The sequence below is a fragment of the Lynx canadensis genome, chromosome E2 (genome assembly GCF_007474595.2).
Source record: "Lynx canadensis isolate LIC74 chromosome E2, mLynCan4.pri.v2, whole genome shotgun sequence".
Lineage (NCBI taxonomy): Eukaryota > Metazoa > Chordata > Mammalia > Carnivora > Felidae > Lynx > Lynx canadensis.
The window spans coordinates 5534597-5555400 of NC_044317.1; the positions used below are offsets into that span (position 1 = coordinate 5534597).

The 20804-nt window shown below is 42.9% G+C and overlaps 1 protein-coding gene across 1 annotated transcript in view; it reads right to left on the minus strand.

The window, feature by feature from the left end:
• The window catches only part of CDH13 (cadherin 13), a 1031871-nt gene that overhangs the window by 649752 nt on the left and 361315 nt on the right, over positions 1–20804 (minus strand). The window contains exon 3 of the mRNA XM_030298915.2: positions 2860–3068. Within this exon, the coding sequence (XP_030154775.1) occupies positions 2860–3068 (209 nt within the window). The remainder of the gene's footprint in view (positions 1–2859; positions 3069–20804) is intronic.

Genomic DNA, 20804 nt, shown 5'->3' on the forward strand with positions numbered 1-20804 from the left:
TCTGGGGTGTTTCACAGGCCCATTTCCGAACTTTGTAAAATTATTGGAGGCAGGAGATGAATGCCCGTTCTGCTGGAGTCTGGCAAACCGAACAGCACAGCAGCCTCCACCGTGCTTTATAAGAAGCAGGCAATCACAGTCAGGTTTTGTTGACAATGTGCACAGGCAGTGGCAAATGAGAAATGGCTCTGAAGGGGCTTGGCCTCCAGGAGGAGGGTCTCTCTGGGACTCAAGAGACCAGTTCTTCAAGGCTGAGTCTCTTCATATTGATCCCCAGGCCTCCCCAGCCTGTCAAGGTGGAATCTGTCCCAAGAAGTGCCTAGAATTCTTGCTGCTCCCCTTTAAACTAGTATGACATTGTCTTTTCTGGATGCAGAGATGAGCCACTAACCATGATGAACAATGTCCGTCTGAACACATCCCATCCCACATGCAAAGCCCCTTACATGAATCCCTGTGCCATTTACTTGTTCCTCAGAAGCACTTGGTGCTGTATATCCCGCAATTTTGTTACTTTAGATATGTGCCAAGTCATTTATATCATGAGTTAGTGAGATGCTGTGAAAATGACCATGGCTAAGGGAGAGACAAGCTTGCTTTCATAGTGCCAGTGGGTTCCCACACTGGATGTATTCATCAATATCCTATTTTCTTTGAAAATATCAGTGGCACACTATGGATTAATTTCTAGCTTGCTATCTACCCTTAACGCACAGACTCACAGATATGAAGGGGAATTATGGAGTTTGTCCGGTCCAGGGATGGCAAATATATTCCATCCCTAGAAATATCTCTAAATGATCAACGGATAGTAGCTTCCAGAAGCACTGCATTGGGGAAGATACTGAGGTCAAGCCAGGGATAATTAGCAATGTCTGCCAGGAGGATGGTGACAGAATGGGCCAATGCACATGCCACTTATTTGCCATCCCAGACTGTTTTACCCCTCCAGTCTGCAGATAAAGAAGTTTTATGATTCTTTCAAGATCACACAGACAGCACTGGCAGGAAAGCAACACTCACATTGCCAGTTACGTGGTCTCCGCTCCCCAGTCGTAGAATCGGTGTTCACTCCACCCGCCGCCCTCCACCACGGACAAGAATTAGCAGATTCAGCAAAGTTATGGGGAATGTGACAGATGGGGAAAGGCAGAGAAAATCAAGACTTGCAAACACTGGGTTAACACCAGACTGTCAAGCAGGAGAAAACTCTGGCCACACCACGCTGGGGACACAGCATGTGCCTTGTCTTGCTGTGTGCCTTGTCTTTCTACCAAGAAACCACAGAGTCTTTAAGCTCTTGAGGAAAGTGGAGTAGGTGAGTCCATTTGTAGTGAAAAGTCTCAGGAAGCCTATAGGGCAGTTTGTAGCACTCTTTTTTAAATTTTTTAATGTTTATTTGTTTATTTTGGGAGAGTGGAGGGGAGGAGCAAAGAGAGAGGGGGAGCGAGAATCCCAAGCAGGCTCCTCGCTGTCAGCACAAAGCCCTTGTGTGGGGCTGGATCCCACAAATTGTGAGACCATGACCTGAGCCGCATTCAAGAGTCAGATGCTCAACCGACTGAACCACCCAGGTGCCCCCAGTTTGTAGCACTCTTAAAGTGTGGAAGCATGCACGCAGGTGTAGGGATCTGCACCCATGTGTGTCTGGAGTGGGCACCAGGGCATGGCAAAGGAGCAGTGCCAAAAGGAATGGTGGCCTTGCTATACAACCCTAGTGGGCCACTGTGATCTTGCCTGCACAACCACCATTCCCCACCCTCAGATAACAGGATGCTCATTTACTTTGAGTAACTACCTGTCTTTCCCTCTGGGCTCACAGGTCTTAGGTGGGGCTGACTCCACCTGGCTTCAAGATAAGATGTGTGACTCTGGGGCCCCTGGGGGGGCTCAGTCGGTTAAGCGTCCAACTTCAGCTCAGGTCATGATCTCACAGTCTGTGAGTTCGAGCCCCGCGTGGGGCTCTGTGTTGTCAGTTCAGAGCCTGGAGCCTTCTTCGGATTCTGTGTCTCCCTGTCTCTCTCTGCCCCCCCCCCCCACTCATGCTCTGTCTCTCAAAATATGAATAAACATTAAAAAAAAAAAAGGATAATGGGGCGCCTGGGTGGCGCAGTCGGTTGGGCGTCCGACTTCAGCCAGGTCACGATCTCGCGGTCCGTGGGTTCGAGCCCCGCGTCAGGCTCTGGGCTGATGGCTCAGAGCCTGGAGCCTGTTTCCGATTCTGTGTCTCCCTCTCTCTCTGCCCCTCCCCCGTTCATGCTCTGTCTCTCTCTGTCAAAAAAATAAATAAACATTGAAAAAAAAATTTAAAAAAAAAAAAAAGGATAAGATGTGTGACTCAGACTTAGCTAACTAGAGCATCACTACCCAATGGACACAGTGATTGGTTCAAGGATGGACATGCGTTCCAATGAGAACCAGCGAGATTTGATTTCAAGAATTTGTTGGCATTATCAGGAACAGGTGCTCTCTCAGGTGACTTTAGGCTGGGAAAATGAGTAGAGCTCAGTAGAGCTGTTGAGACCTCTACACTGGAAGACATAGAGGGATGCGACTATCTACAGCAAAGCCAGCAGAAGGAAAATAGAACCACAAAAGGGGGGAAGGATCAAGCTGATGTCCTATTCGGGCATAGATACATAACCTTGCCTCAAGGCAGAGTCATCCCCCAAATATCTGTCACATTAGCCAGTAAATTCTCACATATCCCCTCCCATAGTTTTTTGAGTTGGGTTTCTGTCATTTGCAATGACAGAAACGTCTTGGCCAGTAATAAACCAAAGAACTATCTTCCACAATAAGACATAAAGACCCCAGTGTTCCCCTGTGGACCCCATTTGTCCCAAACAGCTATGTTACCTGCAAGGAGCCCTGGATGTCTTTCCCTCCGACAATCACGAGTTCTGCCATGTCTTCTGCATGGGGAGTCCGGGCGTGGACGAACAGAGTCTTGCCCACTGCACTTATGTTTTTCAGAGCAACCAAGCTGCCGTCATGGTTCACCTTGAAGTATGGGCTTGAGACCTCATAGTGTAGCTTGTTATTTCCCTTGCAGTCATTGAAGGTCACTGGGGAAACAAAACAAAACAAAAAACAGATGAACAAAAACAGAAAGAATATGAGTAGGTCGGGCAGCTTAGTCCGGAGATATCTCTGACCATTAAATGTGGATTACTGCTCCCCACCCAGATCTACAAATGCTCCCCCTTATCCCGCGGCACTCCCTTGTAGCCCTCTGGCTCTGATTGTGCCGGAGGACTTTATTCTTTCTAGATCCATCCTTGATGACCTTTCATGTTCCAGGCAGGTGCTAAGGACTGAGGACGCAGAGATGCACAGGATCTTTCAAGATACTAGTGGCTCTGGGTTCTAGAGAGTGGTTTGGAGAAAAGAAGGCAGGCCAAGAAAACCAGTTAGTCTAGTGTTGTACCAATGGTGCCTGGCCCAGATGAATTCAGTGGCAGGATAGATGTGAACAAAATTCCTATAGTTGAGTGGCTAAGTCATGTATGGGAAGGATCAGGAAAAGTAGCTGTTCTTACAGGCAAGCACACAATTGTACTCCTTGTTTTCTTTCCTCACCCCACTTTTGTTTTCTTAGCTCTCTGCTGAGCAGCCTAGTTTGTTTAGCAAACCTTTCACTGAAGCATAACACAGATACAGAAAAGCACTTAAATTAGAATGTACAACTTGATGTATTTCCATAACATGGGTGTGCCCATGTCCTGGGTGCCAAGGCCCAGATACAAAATACTAGCCCTTCCCCTCCCTCCTGAGCACAATCCCCACCCTCCTCTTCGGAGGCTGCCCTATGCTGACTTCTGATACCATAGATCTGTTCTACCTGCATTTGTACTTATACAAATGGGACCATCCAGTGTGTGTTCTTCTGTATTTGGATTCTTCCACTCAGTATCATGGCTGTGGGATGCATCCATGTGGCTGCGAGTCACAACAGTTAATCTAAACCACAGTGTAGTGTTCCAGTATGTGGTTATAATGAACTTATCTATTTTACTCTTTTAAATGTTTATTTACTTATTTTGAGGCAGGGAGAAAGGGGGGCAGAGGAAGAGAGAGCATCCCAAGCAGGATCTGCACGTCAGTGCAGAGCTCAATGTGGGGCTCAATGCCACAAACTATGAGACCATGACCTGAGCTGAAATGAAGAGTCAGATGCTTAACCAACTGAGCCACCCAGGCGCCTCTATTCTGCTTGATGGGTATCGGGCTACTTCCAGTTTGGGGCTCTCAACATATTGCTGCTAGGAACTTTCTTGTGTGTCTTTGGTGACAACACCTACCTTGGTTTGAGCACACTGTTGAAGCCATATAAATATTTGACGAACTAAGCTGATCATTCTGTTCTGGGATATAATTCTTATGGCGATAATAGCCACATTAGCTGATAATGATAATGGCTAATGTGAACTGAACACTTTCCACACGCAAGGCTAAGTGTTAGGCATTTTATATACATTATCTTATTTAATCTGCACAATGAATGAGGTGCTTTTTTGACCCCAGTTTATAGATGAGGTAACTGAGGCTCAGAGAGGGCAAAGGAGGTGCCCCCCACATACAGTTTGTGAATGACAAAACCAAGATTTGAGCCGTGGTCCATTTTTCTTGCACAACTGTATGTTTCAATAAAGACAAAGCCTCATATAGAATACAGCCCTCCTGGGGCACCTGGGTGGCTCAGTTGGTTCAGCAACTGACTCTTGATTTTGGTTCAGGTCATGATCTCACAGTTCCTGGGTTCAAGGCCCACATCAGGCTCTGCACTGGCAAATAAATAAATAAACTTCATTTATTTTTTTAAGTTATTTATTTTTTTTTTTAATTTTTTTTTCAACATTTATTTATTTTTGGGACAGAGAGAGACAGAGCATGAATGGGGGAGGGGCAGAGAGAGAGGGAGACACAGAATCGGAAACAGGCTCCAGGCTCTGAGTCATCAGCCCAGAGCCCGACGCGGGGCTCGAACCCACGGACCGCGAGATCGTGACCTGGCTGAAGTCGGACGCTTAACCGACTGCGCCACCCAGGCGCCCCATTAAGTTATTTATTTTTGAGAGAGAGAGAGAGAGAGCAAGCAGTGGGAGGGACAGAGGATCTGAAGCAGGCTCTGCACACACAGCACAGAGCCCGATGGGGGCTCAAACTCACAAACCATGAGATCATGACCTGAGCTGAAGGCAGATGCTTAACTGACTGAGCCACCCAGGCACCCCAACAAATAAACTTTAAAATACAGCCCTCCTAAAATCCCGTCAGAACCTGAGGCACCTGGCTGGCTCAGTTGGAAGAGCATAGGACTCTTGATCTCAGGGATCATGAGTTCGAGCCCCATGTGGGCTGTAGAGATTATGTAAATCAATTTTAAAAATCCCATCATAACTTGAATATAAGGATGCAGGCATCCCATCCAATCCTGCTCCTGTGTTCCTGCCCAGCAGGAACATGCTGCATGGTCTGCTGTCGAGGACCCTCTGCATCAGGGCTCCAGCACATTTTCTGGCTGCTGAGGCAGATTTAGGGACATCTTTGTACAGACACACAGGTAGACTTTTTGAGTCTGTAGTTCTCAGACATTTGCTCACTGCTTCTGACCGTCTGTCTTGGTAGCCAAGATTAATTGGGCCTACCTGCTTTCAGTTTTTGGAGGTGAACTATGAAGGAGACACATGAAAGTTGCATTCATTGTTATTATAAACTAGCATTCATCCACAGGAGGAGCATTGATCAAATGACAGGGCCTACTAGAATGCCAGGATGCTGGCTGGTTCTGGTCCTGGTCCCTGGGCAGGACCCAAGAAGACATACTCCTCTGGGGAAGGCTGGGGGTGAGGGAAGGCATACAGAAGTTTATCGGGTCTAGTTCTGCTTTTCTGTTCCCCCCTTCCCTTCTCTTCCCTTACGTTTTTCCTTTTCTTTCTTCCTTCCCACCTCCAACACTTCCTTCCACAAATATTTTCTAGGAACCTATATTATGCTAGATGCTTGGGCTGTAATGTTGAGCAAAGATGGGCACAGTCCCTGAGTTTCAGTGTAATCAGAGAAATAGACATGAATTCAATACCTAATAAGTAATAGGGGACCTATTTCAGGCAGAAAGAACCACAACATGTGCAAGAGTCCAGTGGCATTCAGGGATTGTAAATAAACCAGTGAGATGCGCAGAGACAGCAAGGGAGAGAGTGAGGAAGAAAGAGTGGAGATAAGCTGGAAATGTGGGGTCTGGAAGGCCACATAAAGACTTATTCCTTGAAGAAAGCTTTGGACCCTCCTATCACACTATAGAACCAACCTGCCTCTACCTGAGTCTCACACAACTACAGCTCCCCATTCCAAATGATACTAGCACTCAAGGTCCTCCATGGCTAAGCTGCCTCTCCCTGGCCTCTGCCTTCACGCTGTGTCTCACTCATCACCCACACCTGTGCCAGCGTGCACCTGTATTCTCCCAACCCTTTGCTCATACTGATGGCTCTGAGCAAAAGTTACTTCCTGCCTTCTTTAACATGTTAACTCTTACTCATTCTACAAAAGTCAGCTCAGGCAGCTTGTCCAAATACCCTCTTTGTGTTCCCAGACTTTCCTGCACACAAGATCTTTTATATCATGTTATATCAATATGTCCACTTTATATATCTCTTTTCCTCATCAAAACCAAGAGCAGAAACTGAATCTTATTTTTTTATTCATCACTCTATTTCCACCAATGAACAGAATGCTTTTCCATACAGGGGGCCATCAATAATGATTACATTTAATCCAACTGTTTTCCAGGGGCAAAGTGATTCTCTAGTGGTGGTGGACTGGTGGTACACTGGTGGTACACTGGTGGTACACTGGTGGTACTTCTTTCGTGCTGGGAGCAGGAGCTGCTCCAGGCAAGGGCAGGAAGTGAGAAAGAAGGTCCCTAGTTGCCTCTTGTCTTGGTTGAGCCCAGCACCGGAGACAGGTAGGAAATGAATGTCCATGCTGTCCCCTTAGTTCCCCAGACCTGTGTGCTTCCCTTTATGAGAGCACTAGGTCTCCTGTGTTTGGCTTTGACTTAGCTCATTGGTGAAGTCTCAGGTGGTGCCTTATCTTTCTTCATCATCCCAGTGATGCTGTACATAGTCCCAAAGCTAGGATCAGTGTGCACACGTTCAATGAATGTTTTGACAGAAGACAGTAACAACATCTACCATTTATTGAGTGGCATCTGAGCGCCAGGCTCTGTGCCAAGGACTCTATATTCAGTCTCTTCTTTTAGTCTCCCAGCAATTCTAACCAATAAGCAGTATTTTCCACTTTTTTTTCCACTAGGTACCCCCCTCAGAATTTTAGAAATGTTTACCTAATTGCCACCACTGTCACGAACTTTTAATGGCCCCCATATACTGCATATCTGTTTACTTACAGTATGTGCCTCTGTGCCTTACACACACACACACACACACACACACACACACACACACAAAGTGCAATGTTTTGCCCATCCCTCACGCCACCCCTCTGGGGGCAATATAGTCCCACTGAAAATGTACACTCTGTAAGCATCATTTTCCATTTTACAGGAAAAGAGACTGAGCCTCAGAGAGACTAACTTTATCAAGTGCATACACTCAGAGACAGCAGGAAACTGTCCCCAGTCCATCCGTCTGCATCTACAGTTCAAGCTCTCAGTACATCCATTTCCTGGGAATTGATACATAAGAGGGAAAAGGGCAGTTGCCCCATCCTGACCCCTGAAGGCCACTCATTCATCCCTCTACGCTTCTCAGAAGTGCCAGGTAGGGGTGTACTGAAGATCAAATCCACATTCAGGATCTGGCACATGGTAGGCATCCAATATAGTCTAGCTTTCTTCCCAGCTTGCTCTACCAAATCGCAAAGGATTGCAAAATGGGTCCTTGTTTGTTTTAGATACCTTTACCAATTCAGGAGCAGATGCTTTAGATTGTGGTTCTTTTTCCAGGCTATGAGAATCACCTGTGGAACATTAAAAAAAAAATAGCAATATCTTCTCAACTCCCAACCAAGATTCTGGTATAACTCAACTGGTCTGGGGACAGGGCACTAGTATCTCTTTCAAGCTCTCCAGATGAATCTAATGCAGCTGGGGCCAAGAACCAGGGCCTCAGACAATGGACTTCCTGTCAAGATGCCAGCTTTCCACATTTCCCAGCCATCCTTGGCACAGAGAGGAGATTGGGGACCTAGCATGCCAGGAACTGCTATTCCCTTGCCTTAAGAAAGGGCAGTTTTAACAGTAGGTATCTAAGCCCTTTTCCAATCCTGGTTCATGTGTAGCAGCCCTGTGACCTTGGGTGGACCACCTATCTTCTTTGCACCTCAATGACTTCATCTATAAAGTGGGACATAACAGTGCCTCCCTCACAGGTACTGTAATTCTTATGGTGAGCATACAACATGATCATATATACATACATGACAGTTAGAATAGTGTTCCATGAATAAGAATTATCATTACTCCATCATTACTCCTGTAATCGTGGGCATTAAGGAAGCTACTTTTTCCTTTTCCTGCACAGCTTCCTGCTGCCAGCTGGTTTTCCACCTGCCTCCTGGGTCTTTCCATCTCTTTCTAGTCAGGTACCTATGCTCTGGCCTGCTGGGCCGAGTGTGGTTACCATGGAGATAGTTACTATAGGCACCTCTGCTGGGGCCAAGGGAGTGAGGCAGATGATTCTGATCCAGACTTGCCCATCTTTGAATCCTCCTACTTTTCTTGGCAAAGCCCAACCTGTCTCACGTGAGACGTTGTGAAGGAAAAGATGACATCAAAGGAATAAAATTACAGGCCCCGCCCACAACAGACTCAACAGAGTTTCGTTAAATATCCTTTAAATAGATTGTTTGTACAGATAACTTCCTACCAATCTAAGGCATTATTTGTCCTAAAAGCACGACACTACACTGAGAGATTCACATTCATGACTGCACTGAATCCTTACATTACCAGTGCAAGGTAGATAATTTTTTCTTCCTCTCTAGAAACTGAGACTTGGGGAGGTTGAATGAGGTTAAGGCCACACAGTTAGTCTCTGCTAGTCTGCCACGGCAAATATACCCCTTCCTTCAAGGCTCCCAGCCTCATGGTTCTGCCATATTTTCACAGATGATCTATTATTCAACTAATATTTTTCTTCTACGTGTCTCACTTTATTTATCCTCACAAAATTATTTGAAGATAACATTTATAAAATCTGTTGGATGTGCGAGATGTCCTGTTTTCTAATAATGTTCACTGAAATCTAAGGAGTCAAATGAAAACATGCGTTTGTCTTTGCAGCCACTAGAGCCCTCCCGAAATGCTGGCCAGGGCTCCGTGCCTCTGTGCACATCCCTCATTTAGACAAACTCACGCCTGGCCCCGCCCTACTCAAGCTTATCATCTACAAAGGATCTGATATAACTCCATATGATTATTGGATATAATCCAGAAGGCCCTCTGATATTTGAAAGAACATATCTAACATAAATAATGCAGATTTGAGAGAGATGCAAACCTTAGAAAAGGCACAGATCTAGACTTCGCCAATGACAGCAACTCTGGCCATAGGTAAATGGCAGATTTGAAATACATGAGGAATACTTTATAAAAAGAGAAAAGTTCACCACACTTTTTTTTCTTCTTCCTCCTAGAAAAACAGACTCTCCTGCCCCACTGATTACACACTCACCTTAAAATCCCTATTAAAGGGTGCAACTGATAGCCTCAGCCCTGCATCGTTGTCTTTTTAACTTTGCTGACACAACCAAGATATCAGTGATTCTCAAACTTTTTAACAAAAATTTTTAAGGTTTTATTTATTTATTTTTGAGAGAGGCAGAGACAGCATGAGCAGGAGAAGGGTAGAGAGGGAGAGAGAGAATACCAAGCGGGCTCTGCACTGTTAGTGCAGAGCCCAACGTGGGGCTCAAACCCATAATCTCTCAAAACCATGAGATCATGACCTGACCCAAAACCAAGAGTCGGATGTTTAACTGACTAAGCCACCTAGGAGCCCCTCAAACTTTTTCATAGAGATTGAGTCAGTGCATGTTTGGGGACAGAGTTCAAAAAACATATTAAGGGTAAAATTGAATAGTTTTTTTTAAGTTTATTTATTTATTTATTTATTTATTTATTTATTTATTTATTTTGAGAGAGAGAGAGAGAGAGAGAGCGAGCAGGGGAGGGGCAGAGAGAGAGGGAGACATAGAATCCGAAGCCAGCTCCAGCCTTTGAGCTATCAGCACAGAGCCTGATGCCGGGCTCGAAACCACTGACCGTGAGACAAGTCAGGACACTTAACTGATTGAGCCACCCAGGCGCCCCGTCTATCTATTTTTGTTTTTGATGTGTTTCTACAGAAACATCCTCCTAAAGAGCTTGGAATGACACCATGAAAATAATTGAAAGCAAACATTCTAATAAACAATTAAACTTGTGAACAAATACTCAAAATCTCTATCTGAGGGGGAAAATAAACTCTCTGTGCTAATATGAACCTACAAAGGACTTCCTTACATAGTTTATCACTGTGGCATTTAAAATAGCTTCTGGAAAGAAAAAATATACATATAATATACTGTACATGGGGATTTATTGGAATCAATTGCACAACATCATTCTTTGCGATAATCTTTGAACACCCCAGGAGAAGAAAGGGGGATGTGAAAACTCCCCACCTGGGGGAAAAATGCAAATGAGACAAATGGCACCACTCAGAGTTTCAATTATGCTTTCAGCATGTTTCCACTCAAAAAGTCCTCTGGGCTTAATGCAAATGTCACAAAAAGACAAACTTAAGCTGGGAGACAAAACCACAATTGAAATGGGAAGTTTGGCACGTGAATTAAGGGGCTTAATCTTCCTGACCTTGATTTTATGCTTTTTTATTTCTTTCTTTTGAATGTGGTTCTTGAGGATGAAAATCCAAAAGGCATAGATTTCTTACCATCTTGAAATGTGTGAGCAAGCAAATTAAGCTGTATTATGATCCCAGGAAATACGAAAATGCAAATGGATTTAAATTTATCTGCAAAATATAGATCAGTCCTGCTCATGTAGATAGGTAGGTACTAAAATATGGAATTTGTCCTACTCTTATAAGTGTTTTGGGGTCAGTCTATGATCTGTACACTCACATCTTCAATGGGAAAATGGTTCTAAATACATGTATACATTTGTAGAGACTTGAAAATTGGTCTGCACGTGAGTGGTATGTGTACTTCTTAGAGTTGGTGGTCAGACTACTTGTCTGGTTGAGTGAGGATGTGTGTGTGGATCAGTGGGCCTGTGGGCTTTGAATGTGTCTTTCTAGGAGCTGAAGGAATCTCCCCCACAGAGAGATACGATTGGGTCTACAGATAATCTGCTTCTAGCCATCTCTAGTCGCACACAGAAGGGAGTGGCTTTGTTTTAGCAGTTATGCTGGTGAGGGGAAAAGTCCTGATTCATAGCATTTGCCAATGTCTGTGGTGTAAATATTCTAAATATGGCTGATTTCAGCTACCAATGTGCCTTCAGTTGGCTTGCAGATTTTCTAGAAACTTAACCAGCTCTCAGGAGTGCAAGTATCAGCTGGTTCCAGCACACCACTGACACCAGGCAATGACTCTGTCCAGTAGAACGTAAATTGTTTACTCTCCCTTATACCAGATATCCCAGTACCCCTGGCCTCATTAGTAAAACAGAATCCAGTTGTTCCAGTAGCAAGAAGGTCTGCATATTTGTTCATTTGCTAGTCCTTGCCTGGACACGGAAAGCCGTGCCTTTCTGACAACTGAAGTAGCACTTAATTCAGAAACATCAGATGGACTCTCCCCAGGATACAGAGCAAGACTAATTGCTTTTCACATCCCTCAGGATCCCACTGGCATCCAGAGGTACCAACTTCCTTTAAAAGAGCTCATAAGGCTTAGTCCAGAGGCTCTATGGACTTGCCCAACTGAGAGAAACAGAAAGCATTTCCTACGGTTTCTCCCTGAACTCCTTCATTTCTCAAATGTTCTAGCCAATCTAACTTTCATTAACATATGTTCAGTCCTACCCACATTGGGCCAGATCCCTAGATGATACAATAGGCACCTCCCCCAGCCTTCGTTCATTCTACCCTCCTGATTCCTGAACACATTTAATTGTATCCTGTACTCCATTGTTGGCCTGGAATCAGCACTGACATGTGCATAGCTTCTATAAGGTTGTGGGCATGTTCCTACCCATGACTGATTAGCTCTGGAATACATTTCACCTGCAAAGTCTTTGTAGCTTTGACGGGTGCAGAATGCACAGTCTTAATATCATCTTATGTTTTGATTCCAACTTTGATAAAATAGAGTTTCAATTCTATCGAGGCAAAGATACCATAATGAATGATCTTGTCAAGTGATCTTCTGCAGAAACCTATTTTTGCCATGTAAACCCTTAAGGGCTTCCTCTTGGAACAAGACAGGGCCCACATCTGCTTTCAGGGCATTTTCTGCCTACCACTAAAAACTGAGCTGCTAGCTCTCAAACCAGTCTTTTCTGTCAGGGTTACACTTCCTCCTGTTACAGATTCTTTAAAACATGGCAGATTGTTTTCTGAAAGAATACGGTGCATCGTCTATCCCACGGTACTTATAATCACTATGAATTTGTATTTCAAATTGGAATTACTTTATATGGCATAGTGCCTGACACAATATACACTCAACCCTGTTCATTGAATGAATAAACAGCAGAACTGCAACCTGACAGCTAAGCAAATTTGAAACTCCCCAAACAAAACTGAGAATGATGGCCCAAACTCATGAAGATTTGAGGAAGTCGATTGAAAGTCACCCGATCAGCGAAATATTAATCACAGACTCAGCAGCTTTGAGAATCACCAAGTCTCATATTTACAGAGATTCCGTCTCACTGATTTCCATAGGACTAGCACATGTCTCTTACATAGCCTTTAGTTTCTGAGCTATCTAATAATTATGTGCAAATGTGCCTCCCTCCGTATTTCTGTTAATGATATGAGAGACTTGGTCCACAGCAACATTCCAGATTTTTGGCCTTGCAGTTGGAGTTGTCTGGGGACATGTGGCAGAGTGTCTTGTCTGAGCCTAAATCATGATTCAGATCCTGATCATGTCTGATGCAATCAGACCCGTGATTTCCCAAGTACCTGTCAACTGCGTGGGCAGATCTACATAACGAGGAAGGGACCTGTAAGGAGGACAACTTCTATGTGGGCACTTAGAGAGAGGCAGAAACAGAAGGAATAGACAGAACTCAAAATTGGCTTCCTAGTCTAGCCCCATGGGTTTGTAGTTCAAGAAAGGCATAAGCTATATATACAAGCTTAAAGATGCACAAACCACAGGCAATTTAGGTAATCTCAAGCTCTGTTAGCCTGGTTCCCTACAAACAGCGATGGTGAATGGTGGCTTGGCCCCATTTCTGAATGGAGTACACCTTCACTTTGCTCTCGTACAATGAAGGCTATAGTACATTTGGGTCTCCTGGCATCTTGGGCGTTCATGGCTTTGACGATCCAAGAGATGGACTTTGAGAAGCCTCCTTCTCACAAAGAGCGGTGAGGACACTCTTCCTTCAAGAGCTTTTCAGATATGTTAAGCAACAAAGAGGCCAGAAGGAGGGGTCCTGGGAGAATAATTTATGAGTTTGGGTGAGGTCTTTCAGAAATCATCTCAATGATGGCCAGGGGAGGGGGTAAGGTGAGGTGTTACAATTGTGCAGGTGGAGGCTACAAGAATGTATAGTGCAAATATTGTTATTTGCATGAACTCCTTATTGTTCAAATACTAGAAAAGCCTGAAGAAATTCAGATTACCATTTGGAAGGACCAGTATTTCTGGATGAAATAATTTGCTTGTTTCTAGATGCTTTCAAGTAGAGCCTAAATGGCTATTCAGCAGGAATAGTATGGAAGAGATTCTGGTGTTGAATGATGTCTCTTACAATCGGGAGATTCTATTATTCTAAATCTCAACATTTTAATCTAGCAACCCATTAAAAATATATTTTTTCCACTTACAGTGTTCAGGATAGTAGGCAGTAAGGGATAAATGCTAACATAAAGATGAATACGCTAGATTATCTGCCTTCATGATATTCAGTGTCTAGAAGATCTGGAGGGTTGCCCTGTTGAAAGATGAACATTCCATTTCTTCATTGTATCAAAAGGCCAAACAAGCACCACAGGGTAGAAATTATAAGCAAACAAATCATAGGTCCACATAATAACTTATTCCCAGCAGCAAGAGAAAGTCAACTAATGAGCATGCGCATCATTATCAGAAAGCATCCAAGATGAGGGATTATCAACGAGTATTTCTCACTCTATGAAGGAGATGTGTTCTCTAAAAATTGCTTAGAAAGCAAATTCCTGTATATTTTCCTTATGTTTTATTATAAAATTGGATGTGTTCTCCTAAACAATGCTTTGGCCTTAAGCCATAATAAAATTGTGTTTAAGAATGCAGCAACACATTAGAAACATGTGAAGCGATGAATTATAGCTTTTCAGGTAAATATTTATACTAATACATAACCCAAATAGTGAAAGTATACAAATCAACATAGGCACATATTTTAATTGACTATGAGAGTTTGAAGATCTAATTATAACCTTCATGTCACACCATCAATTTACCAAGACAGCATCGTGGATCTAAAGGGCCTTTAGCTTTGACCCAACCTCTTTCCTAGAACTCTAGGTGGAATGATCAACTGGTCTTTTACTACACTACCATGGAAGGTTTCAGAAGGGATCAGGGGGACTTGGAGATGAAAGCAGGTAGGAGTGTAGCAGTGGTAATCCAACATTTGGAAATAAATAAAAATGTTCAACATGAGCAAACAAACAAAAGTCCTGCAAAATGAGTCTTCAGGGAATGTGTATTGAATCAGATTCTGATTTACAAATATTAAAAGAAATGTATAAGGTGCTACCATTAATAGAGAAGACACAGTCCCATCTCCTAAAGACCTTATAATCTATCATCTGAAGCAGTGCTCAGTAAACAATGATCTCTAAATGTTCAAATGGGGAAGGGGAAGGTGGGTTTTGGGAGAAGTAAATGTTAAGTTTGTTTTTTTAAGTTTTTATTTAAATTCCAGTTAATTAACATACAATATAATATTTGTTTCAAGGGTACAATGTAGTGATTCAACACTTCCATACAATGGCCAGTGCTCACCACAACAAGTGTACCCCTTCATCCCCATCACCTATTTAACCCATCCCCCTACCCATCTCCATTCTGGTAACCATCAGTTTGTTGTCTATAATTAGGAGACAGTTGTCTATAACTGTTTCTTGGTTTGCCTCTCTTTATATAAAATCAACAAACCAATCTGTACGGGGTTAGTTTCCCAACCTACTTGATCCAAGAAAACGGGCAAATTGGCTGGGTATCAAAAATCTGTAATAACGTCAGACTTGCTGAGGATTCTAGCAAGACAACATTCATTCCAGTTATAAACTAGTTCAGTGAACATAAATGTCAATAGTATCCAAGTTAAATGAGTGTTAGCTCATATGAACAGGCATTAACAATCACCTGAAGCCTTTCCCTATATCTTCAAGGCACCCTACAAAACCATAATGGTGCTGATTTTTTAGGTTTGACATCTATCTTCTATAGAAGATGTCTTCTACATACGGTTAGATATATACCTATATACAGATATACTTCTGTATATAGTTACATATACTTCTGTAAATAGATAGATATACAGCTATCTTCTATATATAGTTCCTTGCAGAACATTTTCTAAATGTCAGGCAGTGCACTAACCATTGACAAATATTTCTTTCATCTTTTCAACAGTCCTTTGATGATAATATCATAGAGATGAGGAAATTGAAGCCCAGAGAGATTAAGCTAATTTCTTCTTTTCTAAATGTTTATTTTTGAGATAGTACATGCATGAGAGAGAGAGAGAGAATGAGCAGGGGAGGGGCAGAGAGAGAGGGGGACAGAGGATCTGAAGCAGGCTCTGCACTGTCACCACAGAGCCCGACACGGGGCTCAAACTCACAAACCACGAGATCATGGCCTGAGCCAAAGTCAGACGCTTAACTGACGGAGCCACCCAGGGACCCCAAAGCAAATTTCTTTTTTTTTTTTTTTTTTTCAACGTTTATTTATTTTTGGGACAGAGAGAGACAGAGCATGAACGGGGGAGGGGCAGAGAGAGAGGGAGACACAGAATCAGAAACAGGCTCCAGGCTCTGAGCCATCAGCCCAGAGCCCGACGCGGGGCTTGAACTCACGGACCGCGAGATCGTGACCTGGCTGAAGTCGGACGCTTAACCGACTGCGCCACCCAGGCGCCCCTAAAGCAAATTTCTTTAGGTCACACATCTGTAAGTAGCAGGGCTTGAGCTTGGCTTTTTTACATCTATTGCAGAGTCCTGTCCCAGGTTCTGGGAGAAGATACAGCGGGTGGATTGTTCCAGGAATGGGAGAACCCAAAGTAAGTGTTAGAAGTTATTCTACAGCCTAGGAGCATATGGCTTAACAGAAGTTAGACAGTCTGTCTAGAGCTGAAAGAGGTGTCAAAGACAGAGTTGAGTGCAATCTTGAAGTAAGCGATTAGATCCATCAGGGAAAAACCCATACAGCAGAAGCTAGAAGTTTCTGTAGGTCAAAATTTAGGAAACACTTACAATCTGAAGAAGGGCAAGGAAAATGCATGAATGAGGCCCCTCCAGATCATTATGCAGCCCCAGAACATCTAGAAGTATTCAAGAGCTTTTAAAGGCTGGGAGAAAAGCTTACTGTGGAATTTGCTATCAGTGATCTATCTAAAACTTTTATCGAAGAACTATTGAGATCTGGACTTTCTGCAGACCAACATCCTGCTATTGCACTACAAAGCCATCACAGATTCCGAGATCACAGCAAACAAAACATCATGGGGGTGGAGGACAAAAGGAGCATGGCATTTTGATCCATGATCTTAAGTATGGTTTGATTTTCATAAAACTCATAAAGAATCTGTAGACAGTGTGTGGATGAGTATCTTCTGTGTAAAACATCCTGAGGCATTTTGAACAACCCATCCTTCATTCCCTGTGGATACCAAGAATGCTTCTGCACAGAGATGGCCTTATGCCACCTACATTCCAGAGAGGGTTTAGGAACATTTCCTGAAGATAGAGTATTGCTTGGGAGCCCAAGTACACTATCTGAGGCAACAATCCCTCCTAAAGAACAGGCTCAATATTGACAAGGTCGGTGGCTTGATAATAACCAGCAGCTATACCAATCAAACTTCCATAGAGTGTGGAACACTGCTTTCTACACCTTCATAATTTTCTCCTGACCTATCTTTTGGTAACCTGGGAGTACTTTCAGGGCACAAGCCTCTTACAGGTTATCCTTCTGGCTCTGCTCAGTGCTAATCCTGGCAAGAGCTGGCAATCAGAAATATTAGCCGACTCTTTGGTTGCAACCAATTAATTCATTCAGCTTCTTCCCTAATTGTGGTGGGTGAGACGCTCGCCAGCTGTGATAACAAATTGGTTCTGTCTAGTTGACAAAACCTTATCAGGAAATTAAAATAAGATGATCTGGCTTACAATACATGAAGCACAATTAATTCTTGTATGCATATATGGCTTTCTGATGTAAGCAAGAAAATGATCATCCCTGTAGGTCATGTCTATTCATCCTCCAGTTGCCAAGAGATTTTCATTGCATCCCTTATGCCATATGGCATCGTCTCTAGCTTCAGCCTCGTGGGAATGGAGGAGGATGCCTGCCAAGAGCGTCTCATCACTTGTTAAAGGTGTCCCATTTTCTTGTGATTTCTTCACTCAACAATAGCCCGTGTTCATTTCCTAAGGAAGTCAAAGCCACTGCGTCTAAAGGCCTTTGTTCCGCTTCCCACGCTACCTGAATTATCATGGGACGAGCATGAGCCAAATGTAAATCATAGCTTTCCATCAAAACTGGCAACTTTTGCAATTGAAGGATTCTTATATGGGATCTCAAGTATATTGCTGTGATTATAGAAGGCCCCACGTGTCTGAAAATGTTCTTTTTGCACATACCCACGGCAAGTCTAAGGTTCCTGAAATTTATTGCTAGTGCTTTTTCTTTATATATATATATGCTGCAAGCCGAAACATATGGTCCCACACAACTGTGATATTTACGATAATGAATCACAGATGTTTAAATGGATGTAATCTGAAAACACTTAAATGCTAAGATGCCGAAATCTTACTGCAAACATTGCAAAGTGAGGACCTTTGGATTATGTTCATTTTCAGACATTATCACTAGGAATAGGACTTTACATATCCTGGGAAAATAGCAGGAAGAAAGAAATGACTCCCCCTCCCCGCTTAAAGAAATACAGTGTTCAAAGTAAACAAGGAACTCCAAGGGTGTAGATTTGATAACTGAAGTGTAGTCCCTTCTAGAATTAAGGGTGAGCTTGCCACAGTGGGCATTTTTTTTTTACTGTGCAACTGTCTTATAATTCACATTGTATTAATGGTTATTTTTAAATACAAAAAAAATTAAAAATTTTATTTGCGTGAAGTGGAAAACACACCCACTTACCATTCGTCGCCTCTCATTTGTCCCATTAACCACCACACAATCTGACATATATTCTACCAGATTTACAAACTATACCCACACACATCCCATAAGTAATCTTGTTCTTCTATTACACACATTTTTTCTAATACATTTTCTGTAAATTCATATGGACCTACTTGATTCTTCTCCATGACTGCATAACAGCTCTTAGTATGGATGTGCTATTATTAAAACAGTTCCCTGTGGCTGGACGCTCAGTTTTTCCTGTTTCAAAATTATTAACTATGTGGTAGTAAACACTTTACACCTGCCTTTTTGCGCATATGTGCAAGTATTTTTCTCCAGTTGAGACTCATCTTGGAAACTGCTGATTCAAAAGAAATACCCGTTTAAAATTTACTTAGACACTGACAAATGCTCCACCCAGAAAGGCTTTATTGATTTGGACTCTAATCCAAAGTGCATTAGAGTTCTCTTTCCTCACACTAACAGTGGAAAACACAGTCTTTGTATTTTTTGCCAGTTTGATAGTTGGAAGAAAGGTGTGTTGTTAGTATGTGTATTAATGAAGAATTGTGAGGTTACTAGGCATTGGCTCATAGAACTGGCTTTATTTCCTTTCCTGTGAATTTCGGGGTCTGCCAGAGTATTTAGGAATTCAGACTGTCAAGTTGTCATTCAAATTGTTGCTTGCTTTTTTTCCCTTGCCAGACTCGAAGCTTCTTAAAGGAGGGAACTGTGTCTTAAGCCATGTTCTCTCTGTTGTTCAGCTGACACCAGGCATCTGTGTTTTATTACACCTGCTCACATGCAAGAGGCCAATGTTTCTCTGCCAGTACGCAGCTCCTTACCAGAGTCCCACTTTCAGAGAGGAGACTCACTTCAATGCCTCTCTCTCTGTCTGGGCTCCCTTCCCTCTCATGCTGTGCCTCTCCCTTACCAGAAAAAAGCCTCACACCTGCAGGGACTTGATCAGCGCAGTAACCCATGTATTTCGGTACTAGCACAGAGCCAAATAGTAGGCACTTAGTACATATTTTGTAAATGCCTCAATCTGTGTGTTGTGATCTGTCAAACGGTTCTGACACCAGATAAAACAGTGGCACCCAACTTTGAAAGGAGAACCGTTGTTCTTAATGCCCTTTCTGTTTTTCTGCTCCTGTCCTGTGCTGATGGACAGCAGGAGTGTCAGGGTTCTTCCTGAGGTTTTAATCCCCGCTTTGTGGACCAGCGTTCGGGACGTATACAGAGATTGTGAAAATGAGAAACAAGAAGCTTGTGGGTCAACGTGTGACCAAATATCCCTCTAAGCCAGGAGTCAGGAGTTTACAGCCTGCAGCTCACAATCTGCTTTTGTCAACAGAGTTTTATTGGAACACAGCCACACTCTTTATTTACATGTTGTCTGTGGCTGTTTTTGGTCTACAACTGCAGGATCAAATAGTTGTAAAATAGACCGTCCGGTTCACAAAGCCTAAAATATTTATTATCTGGATCTTGGCAGAAGAAGTTTGCTGATCTATGCTATAGACCAAGGTCACATCCCTACCCTGCCCCCCACCACACTCTTCAAGGTATCTGCTCTCAGCCACCTGGGTGCTAGGGCAAGTAGACTCATCTACAATGTGCTTTGCAGTCAGTTTCGTGATTAGCCACAAAGACTATCAGCAGAGTGGGGAAAATGACTCACATACACTTACCTAAATGTTATCTCAATGCCTGAGTGTTGCCTTTAATTTTCCAAAATAAAATCTGCTGGGAGATATTTTCCATTCAAAATAGGTCCTCAAGAGGATTAACTTTTTAAATACACTTTTAAAATCCATTATCTGCAGTCATTAAATATATGGACAAGCGTTCATTGCAAAGATGAATATATCCAGAAGAGCAGAAGGAAATTGTGTATATCTATATTTTTATGTCTCTAAAGCAATAATTTAATTTACAACCAAGAAATTAGCTGAGAATCATGCTTTTGATCAAATTCACACATAAAACTGTTTGTCTTCAAGGTCTGTTTCCCACAATGAAAATAATCTGTCATCTTTTAATGCGATTTGTCATTAATTTTTGTTTCTTTTCTTGTAGAGAGTCTGTCATCACTTTCCCCTAAATGACTACGATGTCTGCTTTTCTGCACTCTCTCAGTGAAGTCCCTTGAAAATTTAGCTTCCCAGAAAATGAAATAGGAATTATTCAGCCCAAAGGTGATAGAGAAATAGTTATTTTATTTTATCTTA